At 42.3% G+C, this 11,284-nt stretch overlaps 1 protein-coding gene across 1 annotated transcript in view; it reads left to right on the forward strand.

Moving 5' to 3' along the window:
• LOC138983252 (cerebrin prohormone-like) overlaps positions 1–11,055 on the forward strand; it is a 32,833-nt gene extending 21,778 nt beyond the window's left edge. The window contains exons 3-4 of the mRNA XM_070356687.1: positions 8,401–8,533; positions 9,400–11,055. Coding sequence (XP_070212788.1) covers positions 8,405–8,533; positions 9,400–9,540 — 270 coding nt within the window. The 5' untranslated portion in view covers positions 8,401–8,404 and the 3' untranslated portion in view covers positions 9,541–11,055. The remainder of the gene's footprint in view (positions 1–8,400; positions 8,534–9,399) is intronic.
• The last annotated feature ends 229 nt before the right edge of the window (positions 11,056–11,284 follow it).

Raw genomic sequence — 11,284 nt, forward strand, 5'->3', positions numbered from 1 at the left:
ACGCTGCTTGCTGAAAGTGACGATTGTATTCTAGTGTTTGACTGTGAAATGTTTAAAACCAGAACGTATGACGTAATACCAGTGGCAGCAGAAACAGCTTCGGAGGACATGAGACGGGTCATGCTTTACCTACGGAGAGGGCAGCAGGTGAACAGGGTCCGCCTCAAGGAAGAAATTGAGCAACTAAACACCGACTTGCATGACTATGTGCGTCTAATACGAACATTCCTCGAGACTGGAGAAAGACTGTGAATGTCTCTGCCGGCTTTGTGTTGATATAAACAGCATCGTTATTCGCGATCGATCACATTGACATAAATTGGTCTCAGACTAAAGACACTGTCGACTTGGATGTGACCAAGTAGATACTAATGACGGGTCCGGTTTTCCACCCGGTGTATTTTTTGTACCGTTCCTTCGTTGCGCGTGATGTGTAATATCCCCATCGCAAGGGGCCGATGGCCTATAGCAATTAAACTTTCGTAGTCGTATTTGTATTCTCTCTCCCCCCCCCCCTCTCTCTCTCCCCCCCCCTCTCTCTCTCCCCCCCCCTCCCTTCTCTCTCACTCTCTTTGGAACTCTCTCGTCGCTCCCGTTTTGACGAACAGAAAACCCCTTTGGCCTCTGCTGCAAATATACCAAAAAAAGCCTTGCAAATCCAAGAACTCCTACGCAATTTAAATCGCACTCGTGTTACAGACACGAGCGAAATATGAACTGGAGTATGTGAAAATAAATCAGGTCGTTGCTTTGTCAGACTAGATACTATCTAAAAGTTTTAACAAGTAAATATGGCATATGTTTTGTGATCCTAATAAGAACGGAATATGAACCGGAGTCCGTGAAAAAAAATTTGGTCGTGACCTTGTCACAAAAAGAGAGGTTTCTAAACTAGTTTTTATTGAATGTGATACAAATAAGAACGTAATATGAACCGGAGTCTGTGAAAATACATTTTTGTCGTGGTTTTGTCACACAAGATAAAAATCTGACAGTCTCCGAACCATATGGCAGTTCCTTGTGTCCAAAATCAGAACGAAATATGAACTTCATGTTGGAACCTAAGAGTGGGTGTGCCTATTTTCGCCTTAGCGTGCACGATATAAACAATATGGAACACTCAGTTCAACGACCCATGCCAGTCACCACGACCCATGCCAGTCACCACGACCCATGCCAGTCACCACGACCCATGCCAGTCACAACGACCCATGCCAGTCACCACGACCCATACCAGTCACCACGACCCATGCCAGTCACCACGACCCATGCCAGTCACCACGACCCATACCAGTCACCACGACCCATACCAGTCACCACGACCCATGCCAGTCACCACAGATCTGTCCAGACTTAAACCTGGGGTAAACGCAGCCTTCCAATTGAACACGTACCAATAATCAACATTCCTGCTACCTTTTGCGCAGAGATGAAATCTTCTGCTCAATTAATGTCGTGACTGACACGTACCAGCTTCAACCTAGCAAATTGATTCATAAACAAAACAAAATAAATCTCCACCCTGCGCAGACAAGAGTCAGATTCTTGAGTTTTGGTAAGTACCCATGTGGAAGGATGCTCTTGCTCTATGTAAAAGCTCGGACAGGTATGTGGTGGTTTACATGGTCGTGTACACAGACAGAGGCTGCGTTATATTTAACCTGTCTGCAAAAACACCCACATGATTATTAAATACCCAAACAGCACATGAAATGCGGGTAGAGCTTGAACACCTTTTTATCGTTAGATCAAAGCCGTTTTATTAAGGTGTTTATGATGTTCTATTGTATATTATGTTCACTTGGAAAAATATGACCATTAATAGTGGGTATGCGTGCACTAGGTCCATTATCTACATCCATTATTACTAGTTATTCCAGCTGATTGCCATTTTTCGAGTAAATGATAACATATTATGTGTGTCTTAGCTACGGCACAGCGATTATCCCTTATTAGTCCTCGCTAGGTCAAATTGACCAGGAAAAAATCTGCATGAGGCGAGCTGTACGACGAATCTCACCAAAAGCCTGCAATTTCAGGCAGAGCTCAATCATTTACTCTCCACAGAGTCTTTATTTGCGCGTTTATTTGTTGTTGTTGGGTTGTTGGGGTTTGGTTGTTTTTTTTTTTATGTCGTGACTTGACAACTACGATATAGTTTAGCAGGCTTTCTTAATACATTTTTGTTGTTGAGAATTTTTGTTTTTTTGTTGGCAATGTGAACTAATTATTTACACAACGAACAACGAAAACCTGTCATACTTAAAGCGTTCTCGGTATTGACTGGTTTGAAAATGTACACACTGTGACTGCTGTTTGAGACTGAGCATTGAAGTTCCGTCTGACATGACGTTTACAGTATAGTTGCTTGCTGTTGTAAGTCAGCCCATGAGCTTAAAAACCACAAGCAACAAACAAACAAATAAACAAAAAGACACACACATAATTGGTGCAAAATATCCATTTTTTAGTGTGTGTGTGTGTGTGTGTGTGTGTGTGTGTGTGTGTGTGTGTGTGTGTGTGTGTGTGTGTGTGTGTGCGTGCGCATTCAAACGCATGTATATACCTGGTTTTGAAATTGAATACAGTGAGCGCGTGCAAGTACCGTAAACTACCGTGTAAGGGTCCAGCATCAAGTAAACGCCCACCCCCCTTCTTTTGGTCAAACAATGTGTAAAGGGTATAGTACCTAATAAACGCCCATCCCTTACTTTTGATCACGAAAATATGTTCAACTGATTGGTTTTTACATATTATTTTGATAAGTTAAGCACGCGGCGTAGACCCTGGATCCGAGTGTATGTTGACAATACTCAATGAATTAAGTCTTTATACCGTTTAGTTCCAATCTCACAACAGACATATCTGAATAGCAACGGAAACACAGAATGAAAAGCTTGAAGGCTCTTCTTAGGTTAAAGAGGTTCGCTTTGGGGGAATTATCGAGAACGACACGTTTGATTATGTTGTTTCCTTCTACAACACGCCTGACTGCTGTTTTCTCTAGATGACATGAATCTGTTCACATAAACTGACAACAAATACGACATCCAACTTCCCATCTGTTTACGATTCTTGATCGATTGCTAAGATTTACGATGCGGGTAGTATAAGTAAGATCTTAATTTTTTCTTTTAAGTTTTCGTTTTAATCATGAATATGAAAACCATTTAATGCAAAATTATCAAGTTGCAATGTTTCATTGTCGCTACGCAGGCATTCGCAAACACGCGAACGAAAACAATGCACTCCTCTAACATATCCATACCAATTCATGACAACATGTGGCTATCTTAGTGATTAACTTTTCCTTCACAGAGTGTAGTACTTTGTAAACGCCACCCCCTAGTTTGAGGCGAAATTAGTGCATACGGGATGCGGGGACTTACAAGGTAGTTCACGGTACAGTCTAGTTTCTGCCATTCTAATCATGCCGGCGTGGTGAATGCCGCAGCTAATGGAATCCCCCAGCGCCACAATGGTAGCTCAGCATGGTGATCAATCTGGCTCCGTCCACAGCGCTCATCTACAAATATAGGTATGAACAGGCCACTCTATAGACCACTAAACAATAGCATACCGAGACCAAAGTCTCTTTGTCCGTCTGCTTAGCAGATTAAACGACCGACACGATGTTTCCCCATTAGCCCTCTGCATCCAGGGAAAAGATTGTACTCAAAGAACCCGACAACAAACGGAAACTATATATAAACGCATTGTCCTACCCACGTCAAAAACAAAACCTTGTTTGGTTCTGTGAGGCCGAAAAGAGGGCGTTTGGTTTCGGCCAATCAACGAGCATTTCCGACTGTTTTTCCCCGTTTTTACATTTAGTCAAGTAAAGTAAATTTTAAGGGGCTTATTGTCCGTCAGGTCTTAATTGCCTATTATTGGACATGAATTGGTTTATACGATTCGAGTTTTACGCCCTCACGGCTTTTTGATGTTTGCGTGTTTAGGTGGTATCAGCCATCTGCACTTATGGTAGAATGACCAAGATCTTTAACGTGCCATTGTGGTGACACGGGGGTGGGAGATGGATACCGTCTCTGGGTCTGCACATAAAGTTGACCCGTGTCCGTCCCGACCCGGATTCGAACCAGCGACCTCTCGATCACAAGTCCAGTGCTCTACCACCTGAGCTACCCGGGCGAAATGTTTTAACATAGAGGGGGAATCGAGACGAGGGTCGTGGTGTATATGTGTGTGTGTGTGTGTGTGTGTGTGTGTGTACGTGTGTGTGTGTGTGTGTGTGTGTGTGTGTGTGTGTGTGTGTGTGTGCGTGTGTGTGTGTAGAGCGATTCAGAGTAAACTACTGAACCGATCTTTATGAAATTTTACATGAGAGATCCTGGGTATGATATCCCCAGATGTTTATTTTCATTTTTTCGATAAATGTCTTTTATGACGTCATATCCGGCTTTTTATAAAAGTTGAGGCGGCACTGTCACACCTTCATTTTTCAATCAAATTGATTGAAATGTTGGCCAAGCAATCTTCGACAAAGGCCGGACTTCGGTATTGCATTTCAGCATGGAGGCTTAAAAATTAAATAATGACTTTGGTCATTAAAAATTTGAAAATTGTAATTAAATTATTTTTTTTATAAAACGATCCAAAATTATTTTATTTTGTTCTTCATCATGTTCTGATTCCAAAACATATAAATATGTTATATTCGGATTAAAAACAAGCTCTCAAAATTAAAAATATAAAAATTATGATTAAAATTAAAATTCCGAAATCGTTTTAAAAGCAATTTCATCTTATTCCTTGTCGGTTCCTGATTCCAAAATTATATAGATATGATATGTTTGGATTACAAATACGCTCAGAAAGTTAAAACGAAGAAAGGTACAGTACAGCACAGCGCAACCGTTACCGCGCTAAACAGGCTCGTCACTTTCATTGCCTTTTGCACTAGCGGCGGACTACGGTCATTGTGAAAAAATGCAGTGCGTTCAGTTTCATTCTGTGAACTCCACAGCTTGACTAAATGTAGTAATTTCGCCTTACGCGACTTGTTTTTCTTGCTGCGGCTTTGTCTTAGTGATATGATAATAATGCTGGTAGCTGTACTCGTGTACATCTGAATGTTGATTTGGTTGGTCTTGATGTTGGTTTTATGTTAATGACATTGTTGGTGATGATGTCGTTGTTGTTGTAATTGTTCTTGATAATGTTGATGTCGTTATTACGATGGTTGAAAGAGACTCTCTGTCTCTGTCTCTGTCTCTGTCTCTCTCTCTCTGTCTCTGTCTCTCTCTCTCTCTCTCTCTCTCTCTCTCTCTCTCTCTCTCTCTCTCTCTCTCTCTCTCTCAATTCTTTAAAGAATACGTTCGCATAAGGCATTACGCAAGTTGCAGGAACGTTATTTAAATATCACAATCTTAATCCACTTACGATTTATAAAGCAAAGCTTGGCGACGCCCCTTTGTATAGTGCTATGTGTATAACGATGAATGGGATGTTGAGGTTGTACGATGTTTGTCATCCCCTTATAGTCGTGTGCCAAGGTGTTTTTTATGCCAAGTTTTGACTGACACGTGTATGCGTGTTCTCGTGAGGTTTTATTTTTTAACGCCCTCACGGGGCGGGGATATAGCTCAGTTGGTAGCGCGCTGGATTTGTATTCAGTTGGCCGCTGTCAGCGTGAGTTCGATCCCAGGTTCGGCGGAAATTTATTTCAGAGTCAAATTTGTGTGCAGACTCTCTTCGGTGTCCGAACTCCCCCCCCCCCGTGTACACTACATTGGGTGTGCACGTTAAAGATCCCACGATTGACAAAAGGGTCTTTCCTGGCAAAAATTGCTTAGGCACAGTTAATAATTGTCTACCTATACCCGTGTGACTTGGAATAATAGGCCGTGAAAGGTAAATATGCGCCGAAATGGCTGCAATTACTGGCCGTATAAAATTTCATCTCACACGGCATCACTGCAGAGCGCCTAGAACTGTACCCACGGAATATGCGCGATATAAGCCTCATTGATTGATTGATTAAACCATTGGGGGCATGCGTTCTCGTGACCTCGCAGTTGTAACATATCAGATGGTTCCGTAACAGGTTTAATGTTTATATAAGTTTAATTTATTAAAGCAAAAAGTCACGACTCAGGAGTTGGTAATCCAACGGGCCCCGGTCCTCGGGGATTGTTCGCACTGAGCTCCATTGCAGACCCTGAAGACTCAGCTCCTTGTCATTTAGCGAATGTCTTGGTTATTTATACTGTACTGATTAATCATTGCCGTTATTGTGTGTGTGTGTGTGTGTGTGTGTGTGTGTGGGGGGGGGGGTCGTAATTGTAACTTTAAAAAAAGGGGAAATGGAAGGAAGCGTCAAGTCAGCTTAGGGTCAAGGTTGTACGTCACTTCATTCGTTAAAATAAAAAAAATCGTGATTGGATTATCGAGGCTATAGCTCTAGTGCTCCATCGACTTTCTGGGCTTAGTTTGTTAGCGCGACCGATATCGTGATCGTTCTGGGCGGTCGGATGACAACACCTGAGCGCGTGGCTGGGCTTAATCCGATCAGGACGTGGACATCCTCCTAATCAAGTAACAACGGCAGACGCCACACAGGAAGCAGAAGGCTGGCCAGTTCAATTCATCATGGCTGCCGCCATTCAGCCAATGACAAATGGTCATGGCGCTGAACAATCACAGCGGTCTTTCTTTTTGCGATTCTTCTTTTATGACAAGCAAAGGCTTATTGATAGATTATTTTCGTTTTTTGGGGGGCAGGTTTTGTCGACATGGACTGATTTGAGTCTTCGTTGTCTGTGTATTTCATTTTTGTTTCTTTCTTCTGTTTCCTTTGCTCTTTTTTTATCTTGTTTTTTTAAGGAATGAGGTGTGTTTTTGTATACAGTCGAACCTGTCTAAAGAGACCACTCCAAAGTGATCTCTGCAGACAGGCGGTCTTTACAGACAGGTTCGCCATTTGGCAAAAACAAACACTTCCCACAAATACTTGAACGTATGTCACACGTCACACACACAAACCTGTCACTGCATAGAAACACTCTTTTCACGTGTGTCAGTCCCTCACACAGCCACACACACACACACACACACACACACACACACACACACACACACACACACACACACACACACACACACACACACACACATGGCCGTGTTCAACACAGGTGGCGCTGTTTCTCCTGTCATGCTGGTGCACAGCATCACTGTCACTCTGTCCTGGCTCTTTTTCCCTCCACTGTTCTTCTCTCCTTTCACATTAAAAAAAAATATGTCATCTGGTTGTCTGAAAGTAAAGTCCTGCTTTCTTGTTCAGCCTTGCGGGGAAGGATAGGATCGACCAGTGGTCAAAGAGAAACCGCTGGGCTCTCGTCACAGGCGAGCGATTGCAATTAGCGGTCTAGACGCCCAAGGGGCTTACGTGTCACGACAGAAAAATGTTTTGCGGGGATGTTTTCTGTAGGAAGATGAGTTGGGCGGAGAGAGTGGGTAGGGGAGTGACTGTCAAGCCACCATGAGGTCAGTCAGACCATACAATTGTCATGGACCATACTTGACTTCATGGTCTGCCCTGTAATGTGAAGTGGGTTTGTTAGCAGAGTTAGAAAAGACGTCGGGTGGTCTCCCATGACATGTTGAAACCATGACTTTGGACCGACATTGACAGGTCTCTGGTCTCGACATTGACAGCTAGGTCTCTGGTCTCGACATTGACAGGTCTCTGGTCTCGACATGCACGTGATCTTTATAGATCGGTCATTTATATAGTAAAAACCCTTGGGGATCCTTTGGGATGGTCTCAAGTGGCAGGTGGTCTTTATGGACAGGTGGTCTCAAGGGCAGGTTCGACTGTATAAAGTTCATTGTTTTGCCCGCTGCAAGGACTTTGTGGATGCTTGCAGCTGAAGAGTCAGTCACTCAGGAAAATAGCTGCATGGCGATTGTCCGTGATCACATGATTGCGCTACAATTGTGCGAGTGTACATCCGGGCACTTCGTCGGGCTTAGGTCCGGTCGTCTTTTTTGTTTTTACTTCAACACTGAACAAATTGCGTAAAGTTATGTCAAAGCATGTAGTCAATATGTCTGCCAAAGCGAACAACAGAGCACAATTGTTTTTATTCACCATACAGTCCTGGTTTAGGTAAACAAACTTGCATAGAACGAATATTCTGTATTATTGAGCACAATTTCAATTGGAATTCAAACCCGTTGGGGGTTTAGAATAAAGCAGATTATATGAATTGCCAGAAAGCCTAAACTCATTCAGATAAATGACAGGCCGTCAATTCCCGCTGAAATCCGCCCAAAGGACCCATTGACCACACACACACACACACTGACTGAATTTAAAAACAGTTCCTTCAAATGACCTATGCATAAAATTAATGTCCACCCTTGCTCTGCTTGCAGAAAGATGCTGTCCTTATCGAAGCTGACACTACTGGTTGCTATGGTAACGCTGATGGTCACGTGGGTGTCGCATGAGACGTCGGCGTCGCCTCTCGGGCAGTATTCAGGTGATCTGGAAGGTCGGACGCGACAGGTTAGTAGAGCTAATTAGTTCATTAGCTAATTGAGTAATTCATCATCATGAAGCTCTCGTGCTGATGCTTGTTGACCGACTTTCGCACATGAAGGTTTCTTCTTCAAAGTAATTGTCAATCTCAGCGAAGTTCATTGAATGGTCAGTTACCATTAACCGATCTGGCTACTGCATGGTTGTTGATGCCTCACAATTGTACCTTTTCAGCTGTGTCTTCTTGCAAACAATCACGACTGTAGAGTAATGCACTTTTACACTAAGCCATTTCGAAAATTTCAGCACATCAGATAACCTCAGATAGAAGATCAACTCAAGACGATAGTTTAAAAAAACCTGATAAAAAACTTGATTCATTAGTATTTTGAATGAGACGTTGGAATCGCATATAGTTCAGCATGTAGAAAACACATGAATCGAGTGTAAGGGGAAGGAAAAAAATACAACCTGTCAAATGACCTTTCCAATCCAGTCAGTCGTCAGGATGTCGATTGTTGGTATGTTGGAAGTGGATCGACGTAAGGTCTCTTACCTCCTTTCTTTCTGTCTCTGTATCTGCCTCTCTCTCTGTGTCTGTCTGTGTGTCTGTCTGTCTGTCTGTGTGTCTGTCTGTGTCTCTCTCTCTCGCTCTCTCTGTCTCTCTGTGTGTGTGTCTCTCTCTCTCTCTCTCTCTCTCTCTCTCTCTCTCTCTCTCTCTCTCTCTCTCTCCTCTCTCTCTCTCTCTCTCTCTCTCTCTCTCTCTCTCTCTCTCTCTCATCCCTTCACCGACATGTTTCAGTGGAACCGCGTGTATACTCGTTGAATTAATTCGACGATGGAATAGTCAGTATCCATAACACAATTCCAGCTCTTACATCTCTACTGTGCAGGAGATTATGACGATGGCTGCTCGCATCATCAGCCTAGCGAGGAACGGCCGGCCGATGGAGTCCAGTGAATCCAAGCGGAACGGAGGCACGCTCGACACGCTCTACAACTTGCCCGACCTCAATGCCATTGGTCGGCGCTAAACACGTGACAAGGCACCCAGCCAATCAGAGAACAGTTTATATATTTGAAATGTGACGACGACTTTTTAAAGCTCTGTTTGTCATTTTGTTTGGTTATTTGTGTAATTGTTTCTTTGCTTCTGCTCATTCCGATAATGCAACTGACGTTTGCTCAAGATATTTCTTTCACTGATACGATGCCTTGAGCACAATCCTTCAAACTGTACTTTTCCTACTGATCACGTGATTTGGGTTGTGGTTTAGAACGAATGTACCTAATGATGGCACAATGTTGTGAGAGAAATAAAAACACACTAACTCGCGTCTGCATTCCTCTGTCCACAAACACAAATGGTTAGCCTTTAGTCTTCAAACTGTCCTCACTTTAAGACAAGTAAAAACAACAGGAAAACAGTTGGTCGCTCCAGCCTCTGTTAGTTGTCCAAACGGTTATCTGCTCATTTCTACGAGCTTTTGTGAGAATTAGTATTAGTTGAACAATGTAGTTTTATTTGCAGTAAGAGTTATTATCAATTCATGTTTTTCCTTCTTGTTTAACAAAAACACACCACCCAAAAACTTTATTTACGATTGCAGGATAGTGTGGGATAACGTTGTCTTTTTATTCTGTAACTGTTTTGTCTCTTAAGCTTGTGATTGGTTCATTTAAATATATTCGTTTTACGTCTATCTTTTAATTCGCTATATTTGTGTTTCCATTTTTAACATTTAATTTTTTCCAGCAGGTACATTTTCACAACCATTTTTTATATCAGAGAGCAGCTGTCAGGATCTATATCGCCAAAGCCCCCAGTCTCCCATTTAATTCAATCCGAGCTTACCACCCCCCTTATATCCCTGGCCTGTAGAGAAAGATTTAGAAATATTTGCACATTTCGATTGTCTACGTTTGAATATATTATAAGCATTTTAAAATGCACCAATCGCGTAACATTAAAACCTGAGGGCGTTACAGGGATTTAACTACTATTATTCAGGCCCTAATTTCAAACACAAGACAAAAATGTACACTATGTTTTTTTTGTGCATGTCTGCATCATTATCTAACGATGTCTATTGATGACAAAAGTAAAGAAAATACATTTCAATTACCGTTTAATATACATTATAATCATTTAAAGGACTGAAAATGCAGCTCTGAAGAATAACCAACATACATGAAAAAGGAGCGGTTGTAAATAAATAATAGTATACGTTTCTTTTTGAACAGTGCCAAATGTAAGCTGATTTCTTTGTCGGTCTCATTAAATCACTTCTACTCAGTCCTTCCAGACGGACACACACACGCATACACATACATATGCGCGCACACACACACACACACACACACACACACACACACACACACACAACACACACACACACACACTAACACCATTGTCAAATCAAATTTAAACCACACAAATATTTCCTCTTTTGCATTTTTTTAAGTTTTCGAATAGTTTTGTTCAGTCCTGATCTCTGTATGTTACCCTCAAAACCAGTTGAATAAATAAATTGTTCCAAACAGCCAAAGTTAGCGTGTGTGTTCGAGTGTCTGTGTGTGAGAGAGAGACTGTTTGTGTTTGTCACTGTGTGTCTGTGAGATGCACGGCGTCTGTGTCTGTGTGTCTGATTTTTCATCATAAAATTATCACCTCATACCAAGCATGCGAATCCAAAGGACGAAAGTTCGGACAAGGAACCTCTTGACTCTGACACAAAACAACAGCGCTTATTTCCCCTTGTACGAAGCTTGTGAACA

Source organism: Littorina saxatilis, linkage group LG12 (genome assembly GCF_037325665.1).
Source record: "Littorina saxatilis isolate snail1 linkage group LG12, US_GU_Lsax_2.0, whole genome shotgun sequence".
Taxonomy (NCBI): Eukaryota; Metazoa; Mollusca; class Gastropoda; order Littorinimorpha; family Littorinidae; genus Littorina; species Littorina saxatilis.